The 18048-nt window shown below is 40.8% G+C and overlaps 1 protein-coding gene across 5 annotated transcripts in view; it reads right to left on the bottom strand.

The window, feature by feature from the left end:
* Window positions 1-8147: 8147 nt before the first annotated feature.
* The window catches only part of TOX (thymocyte selection associated high mobility group box), a 311403-nt gene continuing 301502 nt past the window's right edge, over window positions 8148-18048 (bottom strand). For 4 of the 5 annotated variants that reach the window (XM_070382368.1, XM_070382367.1, XM_070382370.1 and 1 more), the window contains 4 exons: window positions 17069-17458; window positions 15956-15997; window positions 10575-10726; window positions 8148-10275 (listed from right to left, as the gene is read on the bottom strand). In XM_070382368.1, the coding sequence (XP_070238469.1) occupies window positions 10239-10275; window positions 10575-10726; window positions 15956-15997; window positions 17069-17458 (621 nt within the window). In that variant the 3' untranslated portion in view covers window positions 8148-10238. The remainder of the gene's footprint in view (window positions 10276-10574; window positions 10727-15955; window positions 15998-17068; window positions 17459-18048) is intronic. The other variant, XM_005889171.3, reaches the window with a different exon arrangement.

Here is an 18048-nt window from a genome sequence, read left to right as displayed (position 1 = left end):
TCAGCTTCAGCATCAGTCCTATTGAATATTCAGGATTGATTTCCTTTAGGATTGACTGGTTTGATCTTGCTGTCCAAGGGACTCTCAAGAGTCTTCTCCAGCACCACAGTTTGAAAGTATCAGTTCTTCAGTGCTCAACCTTTTTCATGGTCCAACTCTTACATCCATACATGACTACTGAAAAAGCCACAGCTTTGACTATACAGACTGTACACTAAGGTCGAGAAATACAGCTTTAATTTATGATACCTCTGTACTACTTTCAGAGTCACGCATGTAGTCATGCATGCCCACAACCATGGGCAGCCAGGGAAAGTGACTTTGTCTCTCTTATACTGGGATGAGAGTTATACCTATATTTGGATGGATTAAAAATAATTAAAGGGCCAATTAAAAGTCTACAGGTCAAGAAAGTCAGATTTGGATGCTGTCATGCTCTAACTTCATCCTATAAAGCATCAGTCCTTGGTGACTGTAGAAACTCTGAAGGAATGGGAGAATGTGAGGCTACTGAATAATCAAAGGGGACTAAGCAAAGGACTGAATCTTCAAATCTCCCTGGCCATTGAGCCTACAGGCCCCATGATACTTCTGGGAAGACAGTCAGAACTATCCCCATAGAGCAAAGGGAAATGGGGGGACAGAAGCTGGAGTTGGAAGCCAGCCAGTTGGTTAGTTACACCAGGTATGTTTTGAGAAATGAGTCAAGTCTTTACAACACTATATAGTTCTTGTTTTGAGTCACTAGAGAAGACTATTATATATTTCTACTCACCATTTTAATCCTTAAATAACAACAGATAATTTTAAAAAATTCTTCTTTTAACCCAGGAACATAAGGTAACATCTAGCAAGTAGTTTATGTTGACTCTGCACAACAACCAAGAGTGGATAAAGTTTTGTGGTTGTTTATTTGTAGTTTCTCTCTTTGAATATGCATTCTGAAGAAGTGTTTTTTTCAGTATGTGTGCTGTCCAAATGGAAATATTCTCCAAAGTAATAACATCAAGATAAGACCAAGATCAAGCACCAGCGTTATTATGCTTGGCAGCATCCGCAGTATTTACAGTGAAATAGAAATGATTGAACTAACCTCACAGAAGATGGCAAATGCTCAGAGGTTGTCAGCAAAGGTACGTGAGTTTAACTTGTAAAGTGATTCTAAGACCACTTTGTGAAAACATAAATTCCCTCATGGGCTTCCCAGGTGGCACTAGTGGTAAAGAATCCTCCCGGCAATGCAGGGGACGTAAGGGATGCAAGTTCAGTCCCTGGGTTGGGAAGATCCCTTGAAGGAGGGCACAGCAACCCACTCCAGTTTTCTTGCCTGGAGAATCCCATGGACAGAGGATCCTGGTGGGCTACAGTCCATGGGGTTGCAAGAAGTCAGACACGACTGAGCAATCGAGCACATACACACAAACACCCTCATAGAGCACTCATCAACTTCACTCTAGTGCTGAAGTCTTGTTGGGTGGCACGAATGATGATGATTAATGGCTGAAACACCAGTAAACTCCTTTACAGCTACAAAAATGGGAAAACACAATGCTTTAGGCAAAATGCTAAAAACAGACTCCTTTTGGTGAAATGAAGCTGTTTGAATAGATGAAACTAATCGTTTTTATTGAAACCATCTGCAGTGTGGAATGGGAAGTTGTATAGAAAGGTCCTGAGAGACTTCTGTTTGCTTTACTTCAGTAAGAAGAGGGGAGAGAGCACATGGAGCTTGTCTCCATCTATCTGAGACTTCACAAAATAAGGGGCAAAGTGATGGTGGAGGCCAACCTGTGCTGGCAGCTGGCGACCTGGCTCCCTGGTGGTCCATGTGAAGAGGACGAACGTTCTGAAAATGCGACACCAGACACCATTCAAGAAACTGGCAGGTTAAACAGAGTAGCAGAATCTTTGCCCTGTAAGGAAAGGAAGAATAGAGAGAAGGAGAGAGAAGGAGAGACAGGGAGAGGGAGAGAGAAACCCTATCTAACACTTCTGCTGTGTTGGTCTGCTGAAACCACATCTTGAAACCAGGTGTTAAAAATGACCCAACTCGACAGCGAGAATGGCTTTGTAGATAAGTGTATTTTGTAATACTACTCGGAAACTGCAGTTTCATTTAGATAGATCATTCTTCCTTCCTTCTTGTATGAAGATCTTGCCAGGACCAGATTTAGGTTTCAGTGGGTCTACCTTGATGAGAAGACTAAACAAAACAAAATGTACAATACTCCATGGAACTGGTTACAATTTACGGAGGGATGGATTCTAAGTGGTCTCCTCAGACTTTGGAAACTGGATAAAACTAGGTCAGAGGTAAATCCATGACTGTTGGTGCAAACAGCTTTCATAAGGTACGATGTGCATGGTTGAGCAGCACACCAATAATGCTGAGTTTCTGCAATGACCTTATCCATGGACTGAGCACCCTGGGGTGGACGGCGTTCTCTCCTGTGCCGTTCTCCTTGGTTCTTGTGCAACCACAGCAGAGTCCTTGACAAGGCACTGGGCCCTCACCTCACCATCCGCTTCATCAATTTTAATCTTTGAGTTAGTTTATTCCTCACCTTCCATACTGTTTACTCATATGATGGGAGAGAGCGAAACCTATGAAACTATGAAGAAAAGTTTGCCAAATGCTCTCCTGCAAAACATGCTTTAAGTGACCTGTTGCCCCTGCCCTCACCCTGGATTTTCTTGGATTCTACTAGAAATGATATTACTTTTTTTGAACTAAAAGGTTGATGCTGTAGTCTCTGAGCTTCATTTGATCTGCAGCAGGGTGCTTTGAGCTTCCCTGGTGGCTCAGTGATAAAGAATCCACCTGCAATGTAGAAGACACAGACATGGGTTCGATTCCTGGGTCAGGAAGATGCCCTGGAGAAGGAAATGGAAACCCACTCCAGTATTCTTACCTACAGAATCCCACAGACAGAGGAGCCTGAAGGGCTAGGCTATAGGGTTGCAAAGAGTCGGAGATGACTGAGTGACTAACAACAAGGGGTGCCTTGACTCCAGCGATGGTGCCACCCCTTCTGGGTGAGGAACCATAGGACCAGGCAGAGTGGTTGCATTTCCACACAGGTCAGTGCGTGGCCTCATTTCTGGGCGGGCAGTCCCTACAGCAGCAGCTCTTATGCTAGAAAGTGGCAACAGAACCCATAAGTCTAGGGCTATTTTAGGACTTAGAACACTCGGTGATTATGGCCATAGATTAATTTTTAAGTGAGCTCTGCTATCAGATTTCCCTTTGACCGTTGCCTGGGCATCAGCACCCCCAGGAATGAACACTCTGAGCACTGAGCTGGCCTGGTGGGTCCCGTGGAATCATGAAACACACGGCTGCCTTCTGTTCTCAACATGAGTCCCTCCATTCCTCTACGTGAGTGCCGAGTGGGTATTATTCCACCCACCATCGGGGTGTGTGGATTAGGGGCAGGGTTCATGGATGGCCATGGAGGAATGGCACCATCTTAGAGCTGATCAGTAGGATGTGTTTGTCTATGCCTGGGAGTTTGACCAGATTTGATTGCAATTCAAATGTCAGGCATTAGACTATATCAATAATAGAGACTTCAAAAGAGAGTTGTTTGGAGCTTAAATGTTGACAAACACCTGCTTTAAATGCCCATCCTGAAAGCTTAGCTCCTAGGCCAGCTCCTCCCTGCCCACCCCCCGACACACACACGGTTTAATGGAAAGTGCCAGCAGAGGAAGGGTTAAGAGATGACATTGTCCTCTTGCATCTGCTCTGCCTGTTGCAACTGGAAAAGGCTGAGATTAATCTTTGTAAAAGCAGTCATATTGGAAAGACGAATGTGACTCTCACCATAACACTGGGCCCTTTATAGCCTGATGTCTAACTGCATTGGAATGTTATTCTTTCCATTGCCGTTATGACTGTACTTGGATTTGAAACTACTGGGTCTTGTTCCAGTACAAATCTCAATCTGCCCTTTCTCTTATGAACTTTAAAACATCCCTGTCTGCCTTATCCTACAGGTTTCCACTGAATCCAGATGTGAGGAGCATTCTGTATTCTACTGAGTGGCTTCGTCACCTTTCAGAGTTCCAGCGGGGAGCCCCAGGCCACAGGGCACAGGTGGCTGGCCAGGGGGGAGCTTTTCCTCAGGGTCCCACTGTGGAGTCTCTCCCCAGCCTTACGGCTAATAAGGTGTATAGGCCAGTCTGAGGAGACCAACATTATTTTGGAAATCTGGTGGTGCTAAGCCTTTGATCGCTGATTTCTAACTGTCTTGAAAACCTTCAGCCTCCCAACAGTTGCACGCTGTGGTTTTGTGTCTGTGTGAGGTGACTAACAGCGCCGGCAGTCTTGTGTGGGGAACGTATTCACCCAGCACCCAAACCACCTACCGGCTTCCGGCAGCTCTTATCAGCCCAGCCATCGGCCACGAGCTGACATTTCAGTGCTCAGAAGCTCCCTACCCCCACCTTTAAAAAAAAGTGACAGGAGGAGAAAAAGGCTCATTTGGCAGTAGTTCGCTCTTGCTTTTTTGGCCTGGAGAAAGACATTGAAAGTGGTAGAAAATTGTTTAGTAACAGCTGGCGAGCACCAGGGTGTGAGGCTGATTTTCAGATATGACAGGCACTTACAGGAATGCTGCCAGATACAGCTGTTTAAAAGGCTTAATAAACAGCAAGTCAATACTAATCTTTGCCAAATTAATCTTTTCCCTGACAGCCCATCAGAGCAATTATGTTTAGGCTTATTGTAAACACACAATTGTCAAACAGGGACACTGCAGCCTTAAAATACTGTAGTTTGGTTTTTAGTCTCTGTTTGGGAGTGATTTTTTTCCTTTCTGTACATAGAATTATAAGTCATTCCATTTCATTTCCAGTTACTATTTTTTTTTTTTTCTGGCCTCATGTCAGCGTGAATGAAATTTCACTTTCAAATGTCTTTGCTAGCAAGCTGTTAATACAATGAGCAATGATGACACTGGAGGAGGCGTGCTGGTGTGTGCAGCTAACAGGGCACAGTTCCGACCAGTGCTGACATGTAACAGGCCACTGTCCTCAGTGGTCTCCGGGTCCCAGGACAAGAATTTGTCTTCACTTCCTACCTCCTACAAGGTAATCCTGTTCTGGATACAAAGGACAAGATGTTGGCTGCATAGGAAAAGAGAAAACAGTCTCAAGTTTCTGCAGACATGTGCTGCAGAGCCTATACATCTTGGTTTAGAAGTGACACCTCCCTCCCCGCATTCCCTGCCTCCCTCCTTCAGGACTGTGAAATCGTGAGGGAAGGTGCTCCTATACTGGGACCTGGTTCTAAATAAACCTAGGGAAATCTCCTTTGAGCATCTTCAAAAAAAAAAAAACAAAAACGACGGTTATGAGGAGGGAAAGCGGGGGTGGGGAGGTTGGATGAATTGGGAGATTGGGATTGACATATATACACACTATAAAGAAAACATAACTAATAAGGACCTACTGTGGAGCACAGGGACCTCTTCTCAACACTCTGTTAATGACCTCTACGGGATATATGTATAACAGTGGATATATGTATATGTATAACTAATTCACTTTGCTGTACAGCAGAAACTAACAAGGCATGGTAAATCAACTATACTCCAATAATTTTTTCTTTTTTTTAAGTTAAAAAAGGACTTCTTACCTTGGTGTAATTTAAGTAGAGCCAAGGAAACGGAGTCTTTTACTGGTTTCATCAAGTCATATTTGCACTTGGTAATTAGTAAAACAACTCAGTGTCCTATTCATCAGTGTTTTAATTTAGCATTCTATAAACTTGGCTCCTGAAATTTCTCTCCTGCTCTCAACACTCCTACTTGTCTGACACCTTTTTTTTCTCCTTGGCTTCTCATTTTCTCGATGTGACTAGAGTATATTCCATCTTGTACTTTTGTAACTAGAAACTCCGGTTTGATTATGCAGACCAAAAGACTATAGCATAACTCATTCCGAAATTCTTTCTTTTGGTAACCTTAGGTCTCTTAATGAAAAATTTCCATTCTTCTTCACCTCCCAATTCTTATCCACAATATTTAATGCCCTCTATATTTAAAATCGTCAGGGGCACATCCTATAATGGCTGTTGAGGGCAGTTTGTGATGGACCGCTGGTGCTTCTACTTAGCATTGCATTTATTGTGCACCTACTATGAACAATGTGGAGAAGGAGGTGGCAACCCGCTCCAGTATTCTTGCCTGGGGGGTCCCATGGACAGAGGAGTCTGGTGGGCCATGGAGAGTTGGACACTACTGAAGTGACTTAGCACTGCATGCAATGACATTCCAAGTTGCTTTGGAGGTCAAGAACTCACTCTGTTTTAGGAAAACAGAGGGATCTGTACTGTTGGGTGACTCACATGAATTCATCCATTAGGTGACTCAGTGTAGTAAGTGTCTGAGGGTTAAATTTATGATGTGAATTCTGTACCTTGCCTTGCCATCATTTCAATGTTCAGCCATCAGCAAAACAGGTGGAATTCTCTGTTTCTGTAGTTACCTTAAAATGAGAGTTATGAATGGAATAAGAAAATGCAGATCACGTCCTCTTTCAACAAATAAACATTAAGAGAACATCTATGTGTAACAAAACTTTCATGTTCCAGCAGATAGTCTGTTTATTACCAATTTCCACTTAATTTTTTTACTATAACAAAGAAATAGGATGTTTATTGGGGTTTCCTAGAATCTGGAAATTTGAAATATTCTTTGTTTGGTCAAACATAGCTGTCTGGGACTGACTGGAAGTGGGGAACCTGGTAGACAAACAACATTACTTCTCTGGGTCTTTTCACCTCAGATTTTGTAAAGAACTTCTAAGTCCATTTGAAATTATACTGACATTGTAGCTAAAACCCCATCATCTTTAATTCCCAAACATACTGGGTGGAACTATATGAAGTTGCCATTTTTTAGGTAAAAGAGTCATATATAGTCAATTTCATATGGCTCAGTCTAATTACCTTTCAAACATATGCAGCAACTCTTTTGCACAAGACAAGTGAGTGAGTGAGTGAGTGAAGTCGCTCAGTCATGTCTGATTCTTTGTGACCCCGTGGACTGTAGCTCCCAGGCTCCTCCATCCATGGGATTCTCCAGGCAAGAATACTGGAGTGGTTGCCATTGCAAAAGACAAGAGGTCCACAGGAAAGGAAAACTGTAGATGTGCTTATCTTAAATTTCAAATTCATAAATCAAAAACAATTTCTTAGTAGTGAATCGGAGTCAGGACACACGGTTCTTCGTTGTCATAGCCGTTGGTGGGTCACTGATGCTTTGATCAGAAAGGACTCCTCTTTAAGGCAACAAGGTAAAAATGATCCCAGAGACCAGCTTTAATCCTTAGCCATGTTCGCTAGTTTGACAAACTCGAAGTTGTTCTGTGACTGATTTTCCATTGTCAACTCACTCACAATGGAATGGCAGTTGGGGTTTTGGATTATTTTTTCTTGTGGACATTAGACAACTCAACCTTCTCCTAGCTGCTGTCAGACCTTTTTTCTCTTTTCTTTTCTAAAGAGTTATAACTGTGACTTTGGTGTGCTGGGAAAGATATTCTATGTTCAGCACTATCGCCAAGTCTCTCAGAATGCCTTTCCTGGAAGTCTGGGAATCCCATGGAGAGCTACATAACAGAGAACTCGGTGGACACCATCACTGTTCCTTATGGTTACAAGTTGGGAGCTGCTGGGCCCAGGCTGGATTCTGGCTTCCTGAAAAGTGGAGTTTCTCGGGCAACATCTGACAGAGGGTGTTCTCAGTGTTTCAGGAAGGAACACCTGTGGCTGGGGTTCATCGCTTCTGGGCCTAATCACTTCTGCCATGGATTTTGGGATCTCTCCTCTGGCTGGGTGTGTCTTTCAGAGACTGATGGATATTCAAATAGAATACGGTCATGCATCATAAGAGTTTTTATTTATGATGTATTTTCTTTTCTTTACATTTTTTTCCCACTGTTTTTGGTGTTGAGTATCAACACTCTCTCTACCCTGGTTGCACACCTGCTCTAGAAAAACTGTAAACAACATTGTACTTTTCTGTGGAACCCACCTGTCAAAGCTGGTTGTTCTCATCCCGATAATTAGTTTCTCAGTTTAGACTTGACACAAGTGAGAATGTTACTTTAGCATAATATAATAAATAAAAGACATTAGGTAATTAGTAGTGCTGGTATATTTCTAAAATACTAAACAGACAAACAATAAACTGTGAACTTAATCACATGAGTTCTTATACAGTTTCAAGACAGGAAAATTAGAGCTCTCAGCTACAGTCATTTTAATAATCACATTGGATCTGCATTATTTATTAGTTATTACATGCTCAACTGATTCAAGGGTGTACAAGGCCTAAAATCATTTCAAAGCAAGCATACCTTTTGTTTTTTGAATTCTGACTGGATTACATAATGCATATATTTGTATTTAGTTAAATTGCTAAGTTTATTTCACACACTCCATGAAAAAGACATCAGCCATTCTCTTAATTTCCAAACAGACTGGTTTTCTTGCTATAACTCTGTAAGGGCATAATTTGCTCTTTCTGATGTAAAAGCTATGCCAGCCTTCAGCCAGATTCTCAATGCTTTTGGTTCTTTAGCAAATCCCTAGTACCCTCAGAATTCTCTTGGAAGACCCAGGAGTTCTGGAAAGAGAGTAGCTTGTGGAGGCACAAATGGCAACAAGATCCTCAATTTCTATCAAATTTCAAACGGGAACGCGTCTCCTTTTTCCTGTCTGGTTACTCACCTTTCATTTTTCGATATTCTGGACAGTGTGCTTTCCCTTTCCTCCTGTCCTAGTTTAATTCCTAAATGTTTTCTGGATTTTGTGAAAAGCATGCAGGTTGAGGAATTTGACTGATTTGACTTTAATTCTTTTTTGGGAGGGGGAGAGGGAGGAAGTTTACAGAAATGACTAAAATCAGCTGAGAAGTTTAAAGAATTGACTAAAACCAGCTGAGAACCAAGAAGCCACCTTTTCCTCTCAGGTAGGGAGCTCATCTGTTCAGTCTTGGAGCCTGTGTGACTTTTAGGGCAATCTTCTGTTCTATTGTATGAAGAAAGAAATTCTTAAATATCACAGTTTTTCATTTGCGTCAACCAAAGAAATATAGAAATAGAGGCTGGTTACTTAAATTTGCTGCTAAAATGAAAAGTAGGTTTGGCTTTATTCACTGTAAAAACTAAATTATAAAGTATTCACACCAAGCGTGAATTTTTTTTTTTTTTGCCAGCAAAAGTTAAAACATCAAAGAAACCTCTTTCAAATACTAACAAATTTACTTACAAACACCTATATTTATTATTTCATAAATAGGCGCAACAGTTTCCATAAAAAAGATTAAATACAGACACAGTATGAAGAAACAATAATACAGAGCCCTATGTAAAGGTTATAATTTAGCTGTTTTCAATCTCTTTCTGCATCTAATAAAATACCAGGTAAGCATTTGGCAGTTTTATACATGAAAGGGCTTAAATGACATTTACTAACCATTACACAAAAAGTGGTACAAAAAAGCAAGTTTTCTGCAGTACAAAATAAACGGTGTTTGCGCTTCCCCTCACACTAGTTTCTTTTTGTCTGATCAATGAGACAAAGCCAATTTGTTTTTAAATTAAAATCATTTGGGAGTACGTTTTTTTCAAATATTTTGAAAATATAGAACTATTAGTTGTTTTAAAAATGAAGTAAAAATATGAATGTTTGCCAATTTAACCCCTATTGTGAAATCAATAAACTGGAATGAGCCAGTTTCAAATCACAATTTAGCTACAAAAACATTCACATTTTATACTCTAGGAGAGTGTGACATAGATGCTATTTACAAACTTGCTATGACTGCTACATCAAGCCATTTAAAAAGTCTTTAGTAGTTTCATATAAACACCCATTATGAAAACCAATGGAAAATCCAGGACTTTTATCCAAGACATCTATAGTTGCTAAGGCAGTTACTATAGCGCAGCACTTCACAGCAAAAAACCAACATAAAATCTGAATGGTCCAAAGTTCCTTCAGGGAAGAAGAAAAACAATGTCCATAAAGGATTAAAAAAATAATAAAGGTAAAGAAGCATGACTATTTCTTCCAGAGTGGGTGACCCACAAGCTCAAATGGTCCTAAGTGCTTAGCAACTTGTATTTTTTCTAACAAAATGGAGAACTGCCTTGACTGTACAAAGCAATCCACGGTGAAAAGACTTCCCTGAATGCCTCAGTGGAAAGAAGAGGTGTCTGGAGTTTCAGGTAAGGTACAGTGCTTTGTCCCTCTGCATGCCCCTGTGTGGAGAGAAAATAGACAAGCAACCGGTGTTAACAGGACAGCCTTGCTACGGGTGACCAAGGGGGATGTCTGTCTGCTCTAGCTTGAGGGATGGGGTTGGACATGGGGAAAATGCACAGTGAAAGCCAACAGGGTTTAAAGGCATTTACTCTTGGAATGCTTAAAAATTTCTGGTTTTGCGAACATGGAACCGTTACAGATTATCTTTTGGAAAGCTGAAGAAATAAGGCATCTTTTCACGACATGCCTGTTATGAGAGCTGTCTGCCACCAGGTGGCGATGGCCGGCCGCTTACCCACTACTGCAGTAGTCGTTATTCCAGTCCACGGGCTGGGTGGGAGGATTTCTGCACCCGGAGCGCACATATTCCATGGCCTGGGTGACCACTTGTGCAGCTGTAGATGTAGGATTGATTATGGTCTGATAGTCGGGTTGAAGATTAAATCCCTGAAAAGCAAAGCAAGTCCACAAATGAGGATCAAAGTGCCTTGTTAAGAAGAAAAGCACCTAAATATTTAGCCACTGTTTGCAAACACTACTACCTTCCTGCTTGTGCCCCTGCAAGGGCAAGCTAATCCCAAGAACCATGAAAACTTAAAACAAAGATGGAAAAGAAGTGCCCACACTCCATCTTTCTTACCTTTCCTTCCTTTAGCCATGTGTTACTTGACTTGTACTCTTGAGCAGATACATCGAATTGAGAAACAATGTAAAATTTAGAAAAGCCAACTCAACCAAAACAAAGAGAAAAGGCCCTAAACCCCTCAGAGTTTATGTTTTCTGTCTAACCCAAGGATACATTAATAGTTAATCCCCAGAATATGCAACAGAATCTTTTCCGAAGGATTCAGGCAGCAGGTGGCTGAGTGTTTTATTAGACTACACCTATTCACATATTGTTCTCAAAACCCTTTTTCTTCATTCAGTCACAAAGGGACCATCTGCTTCTTCTTTTATTTGTACTTCTTTCTCAGCTAAAAATTTCAACCAAAGCTTTTTAACAGTTGTTGGACTAATATAGGGAAGGAGATTCAAAACAACTTGCCACTGGAAAACACAGAGGAGGAAAAGTATAAGGCAGAGAAAATATTTTAAAATTGAAAAGTCTATTAACTGGCAAATAATAATCAGACTTCAGGAAGGTTCTTTTAACACACTGGTGTGGTGAAGTGTTGACTTTTAATCCTTGCAGAGCTATTAAAAATTCAAGGACAGAATCTCTGAAGTAGATAGCTATATCTGGTAAACAAAAAGCATTATACGCTAAGAGTTATTTTTAGCTTATCTGGTGAAAGAGCTGCATAAGCAAGCTTTGCTGGAAATGACCAAAAAAAGCAACTTAATTAATCTCATGGTTGTCTGTTTTTGCAGCAGATTTCATACATGGTTTTTACCCACTGAAAAACTAAGAGATTTAAAAACAAATCATTTTCTATTGACTTGCAGGGAGCTTCTTTTGAAGGAATAATATTGTTGAGATTTTATCTTTTAAAAAAATTCAGCAGAATGATCAGAGAATTGATTTTGAACTAAGGCTATTTCCTTGGACTTTTATTCATTTGCAAGTACCCTGGGTAAAGACTCAAAGACATCTATTATCAGATGTCCTCAATTCTCAATATTGGCTTTAAGGTATTAAATTATTTTCCATTCAAGGGATAAAGACTTCAAGCCAATGTCCAGGCAAACTCCCAACAAAGCTGCTCATGAAAGACAGAGCACTGAATGACTGGAAACAAATCACTGAAAAGTGGAGTATTCAGTCAGCTTGATTATTTGACCTCACACAGCTAGAAAGAGTAGTGTTTCCTAAACTAACAACTGGTTTGTGAGACGGAAGTTTGTTTACGTAGATACCACCTGCAGCTCCAGCCGTAAACATTTTCCAAAGCAGGGGGGCGTGAGAAGTGAGAGGAATATAACTGGATGTTTGGCACTCCAACGCTTTCCAGGCTGGCGTCCACTCTTTCTCTAGACCGTCTTGTATCTCTGTCATGCATGGAGTTTCAGGATGGTCCTGTAATGTCTTAATGGGGCTTACTGTCCAGTTTTCTGGACCTCTTTCCCAAGTGTCTTGTGTAATGCTAGGCAGACGAGCAGGAAAAAGTCCCCAGGGAGAGGAACCTCAGGCTGATTTTTATTTCAGCCCCTCATCAGGGCTGCCCAGTGACCAGAGAGTGTGCTGCTTATTGGATATTCTCAGGGTCAAGTCCATAGTAGTGGCTCAATAAATCATGTTTTCCAATAAATGAATTTTACCATCAACTATTTGATGCTACTCTTCGAAAGGCCTGGGGAATATAACTGTGTAAATACCAAGGCTTTCCTATCTTTTTAATGTAAAGTTCTCCACATTGGATTTTTGCACAGTCAACAAAACATAACTTAAAAGTAAATAAGTCTTAAAACTAGAGCAGTTGAAAATATCTCATGTTAGGTGAAGGTATGGAAACATATGAGAAAGCAAAAAATAAGTAAAAACAAACCAACCTGCTTCTATCCAACACCACACAATCAAAGAACAGAAATGATCATTGCTTTTTTCTATCCAATGAACATGGCCCCTCAGTTGGGAAAGAGAGTTATCAGGAGAACATTAACTTTTAAGTGATCAGTTTAAGACTTAAATGGGTAACTTCAGTTTATAAAACCAAAATGATGTGTTATCTACGAAGCTCAAAGATTTAAAATTTAGCTAACTTCAATGCCTACATTTAAGATCACTAGTATTAAAACAACTGTGGACCGAGGAAAAGACAAGCAAAGCCTGAAGAACATAATTTTACTTGCTTTCAATTTAGAAAATGAAGCTTTCTTCTGACGACTGTATTAAGAGATGCTGAGGTCAAACCCAGAAATAACGGTATTTTTATTATTGTTGCAAGTATGAAACAACAATGACGATAGAAAGTTTTGAAAAAATGTTTGCTTAGTGATCTAATTAAGCAAGACTGAATGTTTTGCATTTTAATGCTCAAGAGAAAAATCACCAACTGTTTTGTAGCATGCCTGGAATTTTAAATTTCATTTTCTGGTGCCAGATTGAAATAAAAATAGGAAACATGATAAAGATTAATTTGATGTCAGAAGGGACATTTGCTCTTTAATTAGATTTCTGTAGCCCTAGCAGTTTTGTTGTGCCACCATATCAAGTCCTAAAAAAGCCTGCAGCAATACCAAACCGTGATCCTCGTATCCACACTTTACTGGGAACTAATTTCATTTCCTGCCTGTCTGGAGAGGTCTTTTCAACAGGCATCAATGTTTTTGTCTTCACAACTGATTTATTCATCAATCTCAATGTGATTTTTTTTAAACCTTTAAATTACACCCAAATCCTAAAGCAGCTGTTTATTACACAAGGAAATTGAAAATCTGTCTGTGTGATATCATACAAAGATTTTTTTCTTGAGGTTATAAAGGAAGTTGACAGATATTAATGATTTTTTTCTCTTGACCTCATTCGGCAATATAGTGAACAGAAAAAAAGGAAGAAAACTGGACTGAAAAATAAACCCCAGGTCTATGGGTTTAGTGTATAAAATATTATTCTAGAAAAAAAAAAACTATTACTCCTAGTGGATGATACGATCATTTTTAGGATACATTCATTTTCAAAAGGATAATAAAATAGCTAAAGTAATGCTGAAATATGAAACATTACTGTAAAAATACAGTAGCCATGAACTTTCTTGCTCTTTCTCTTTTTCTTTTTTTGGTGTTTGAAAATGGGAACATGGCCAGGAAGCAAACACCTTCTTGATAAAGATGATGAATCCAACAGGTCAAATTCCAGCCATAAGCTTTCTACAACGCACTTTGATGACATGAACATTGGCCCCACAGACCACTGTGATTGTAATAAACTGAGTGACATGGAGGTGTGACGGACACTCTGGATCTGATTTTAGGATTATCAATTCGTTGAGACTTCCAGTCTTCTTAACCTGCAGGATTCTCTCCAGGGATCTACCCTGACTCTGACCTCACTGCCCATCACTCTCCGTTCCTCACCATGCTCCCCACTGGCCTCCTTTCCATGTCCTGGATAAGCCACGTTCCTCCCAGTTGGCCCTCCAGGCCAGAGGAGTCCCTTCTCCTTGCTATGCTCCCTGCTAGTATCCACCCCACTCCCTTCCCACCCTCTGATTCCTAGAGGCTGCCTCCTCTTGAGAGATGCCTTCTTTATCCATCCCAGCCAAAGGCCTACTATTCCTTCACACATCTTGCAGTTTGTCCCCGTTTAATTTTCCCCATGGGATCCTAATAACTTACCTGTTTATCTTATTCCCACTGCTCCCCCTCTCCATTCCACCCCCAACTCTGATGTGAGCTCCATGGGGGTAGAAGTTGCTCAATTTCAGCCAGCGTCTGGCATGTGTTAAGGGGTTCAACAAATCTTTTTTGAATAAATGAAAAATTTTAAAACTTTTAAGGATTTGAGAGTCTACAAACTAGCCTGTAATTTCTTCTAATATTTAAGCTTCTGCAACTCATTTTTTTAATCCTTCATTTGTTAACTTGTATCTTCAGTAGTTATTTTATTGACTACGTACAATGATCAAGCATCATAGTGATTTTAGTTACCAAGGTCTCTGCAGCTGCACTGACTCTCCATTTTGGGTTCATGCCATTTTGTCTTCTATTATTAATGTCAGTTAAAATCAAGCCCTACCATCTCAATAAGAAAACTTTCTGAGATACACTAATAGAACTCACTTAAATATTGATGAGTAACTTGTCCAATGTAATCTGCCCTATTTTTTCCTATTAAGATTCTATATGGAAAGACACATCTCCTGAGTTTCCAAATGTGGCCTTATATAATTCAGAAATGTTTGAAAACTCTTCAGGGTCACAGCTCATCTAAGGTATAGAGTATAAAGAGACAATGAACTGTCTCTGAGTGGATAGATTAATAAAAAGTGTTCTCTCTGCACAGAGCTCTGGCCCCCAACCTGGGGAGTGGACCACATACTCTATATTTTTTCCTCTGGGAAAAAACACCTCTCACTACAGCACTGAGAGCAAAACATGGGCCCTCAACTGGATAGTACCCTTAGGCAGAAGTCAACCCACCTGACCAAAGGTCTCTCAGCTCTTCAAACACTATTGGTTCATTAAAATGCAAGAAACCCACGAATGTCTCTTTTATCAAGAGTAATGTCTGATGGAAAGAAGGACAACATGGCCCTATTAATGTCACTCACTCGTCACAAACCTGCCGTAGACAAGGAGGTTGGTCTTTTCCAGTGAGTTTACAGCTCGTCTGTTGAACAGGTAAGTCAGTCATCTGAGCTTTATCAATATCCTTGGCTTGGGGACCAAAGACTTCGGTAGAGAGATGAGTCCTTTGCTCTCCATGATCATTTAATCTCAGAACTAACTAGGATTTACAGAGCCTCCCAAGTCTTAGGAGAAACTATTAAGAATTGACAAGAACGATTAACAGTGAGAAGCAGCAGGCCTAGCATTTAAGAATCAAGGGAGGATATTGTATACCTATGGCTGATTCATGTTGAGGTTTGACAGAAAACAACAAAATTCTGTAAAGCAATTATCCTTCAATTAAAAAAAAAAAGAGTCCAGGATCTGACTACTGAACAGAGCTAGGTTTGAATTCTAGCTCTGACCTTGGGGCAAGTTAGTCAACTCTGCTGAGCTCTGTCTCCTCACCTGTGAGATGAAGACAAGGTCAGGACCTGCACTGTGAGTTTTCTGAAATTAAAGAGGAGGTAAGGTAATGTATTAAGGTTTGTAATTGTCACCTCTTGGAAATCCTGTCTATAATAACAATAATAAAAATGGATTTGGGACTATGTATATCTGATTCCTATTTCTGCCTCCCCTCCACCCCACTGTGGCCAATTATAGACTATATCAGAGGGCTCCTATATCACTCTTATAAGAAGACTCTGCATATTTAATTATAGACCTGGGAATAAGTCATTGGATTAGGAAAGTGATAGGTTAATTTAATATGCTTTGTAGTTTCTACCTTGACCTGTTTTTTTAAAAACACATTTTTAGGATTTTTAAATGCTTTATATTCAGTTTACTTTACATCATTTGCTCCTAATTCTCAAATTTTAAAATAACACTAAAATCCAGAAGGAAAATTATTTCAAAGACAAGTTAAGCTAAGATTGCACACAAATGGTTTCCATAATTGTGGGGTAGACATGGAGGCTTCTAAACCTCCTGTGTTTTCTAATGTAGAAGCCAGATATCCATTTTAAAATAAAACTCTGGTTAGGTTAACATTTTCATTTCTTAGGACTCTTAAGGTTGTACCAAATTTGATATTTCTGACCAGAAATAGTAGGCCTGATTTCATCTTGCAGGATTTGTTGGATTCAACAGGCGTATCATCAAGAATTTCTCATTTCTGAATAATATACTGATTATATATGTATATGTGTATATATATATGTGTGTGTGTGTGTGTGTGTATGTATGTACATATGGCAGACTTCTCAACCCCAAAAAGATCTTAAGCAGTAGTGGCATCTGAAAACAACAAATTTCTGCCTCCCTCAAAGGCAGAAAACAGGGAGAGTGACGAGAAAGATGGGTACTGTGGGGAAGAAGTCAGGGATTATGAAAGGCAGAAGCTGTTGTGATCCTGTGAGGCTGCCTGACTCACCCATGCAAGTTAATTTTCAGGAAGCAGAGATCTCCCATTCTCTCTCCACTTACAGAAAAGAATGGGACCCCCACCCAATCCACTGGAGGAACAGACCCCCCCAGCACCTCTGGAGGGGAGCCCAGGGCCCGGCCCGCACATACCTGCTGCATGGTGGGGGAGTGTAAGGCGGGCTGGACCTGCATGGGGAGCTGGGTCCCGAGGGGCTGCTGCATGGAGAGCGGCTGGTGCTGCTGCAGGTTGAGATGCTGGTGAAGAGGGGGGCTGATCTGGAGGGGAGGAGGGGGGGACACGGCCATGTTGGCTATAGAGACAGTCACTGGCATTTGGTTGTTGGCCTTGGGTGCTATGCTCCTGGGGAGACTGGGATGCATGGCGGTTAGGTGAGGGTTCATTCCTGGTTGTTGGTGGTAGTGGGAACTTAGGTACAGAGCTGAGTGGGCCTGGCTGGGCCCGGGGAACACTGACGGCGGCTTGGCATTGATCAGCTGTGGAGGCTGAGCCGTCTTCACGTCAACAGGCTCGCTGTAGCTCTGTGGAGAAACAAACAGGAACCGAGTTAAGAGGCGGACACCCAGCCGCTGCTTTTGCTTAGCAAGATGCTCTGTGAGTTCACTTGTGAACGGTCACGTGGATCAGTACCTGTTCCTACTCTTGACTCCAAGAACTCTTCCATCGTCACTTGCCACATGACCTTATGCAAGCCTGAGCCCATTCCACCACTTTTATGAAATCTAAAACAAGGTACGTTGACATTTTTTCTTTGCTTAAATGTTAAGCTCTAATTTGGTGCCTTTTCTCATCATCCAAAGATGAGAAAATGAGGGGTGCGTGTGGCGGATGCAGTCAGTGTCCTACCGGGAACTACCCGTGTGGCTCACTTGGAAGGGAAGTCCGTGAGGGAGTTTATCTGTTGACTACATGCTTCGCTTTTATTTTTCCTTTTTATATTCTCAAAGAACCTTGACATTAGATATTGCACAAAGAAAACAATGTTGGTTAATGGAACTGGATAAGGAAGAAAGAGTTCAAAAATACCTTTCTGAAGTCATATAAAACCACATTAATGTATCTTCAAAGTAACCGTAGAACTCATCTTGATTTTTAAAGAGAGTTGGTGATG

The sequence above is a fragment of the Bos mutus genome, chromosome 14 (genome assembly GCF_027580195.1).
Source record: "Bos mutus isolate GX-2022 chromosome 14, NWIPB_WYAK_1.1, whole genome shotgun sequence".
In the NCBI taxonomy this organism is placed as follows: Eukaryota; Metazoa; Chordata; class Mammalia; order Artiodactyla; family Bovidae; genus Bos; species Bos mutus.
Note: the sequence above shows the minus strand (reverse complement) of the source record. Positions and strands in the feature narration are given on the sequence as shown.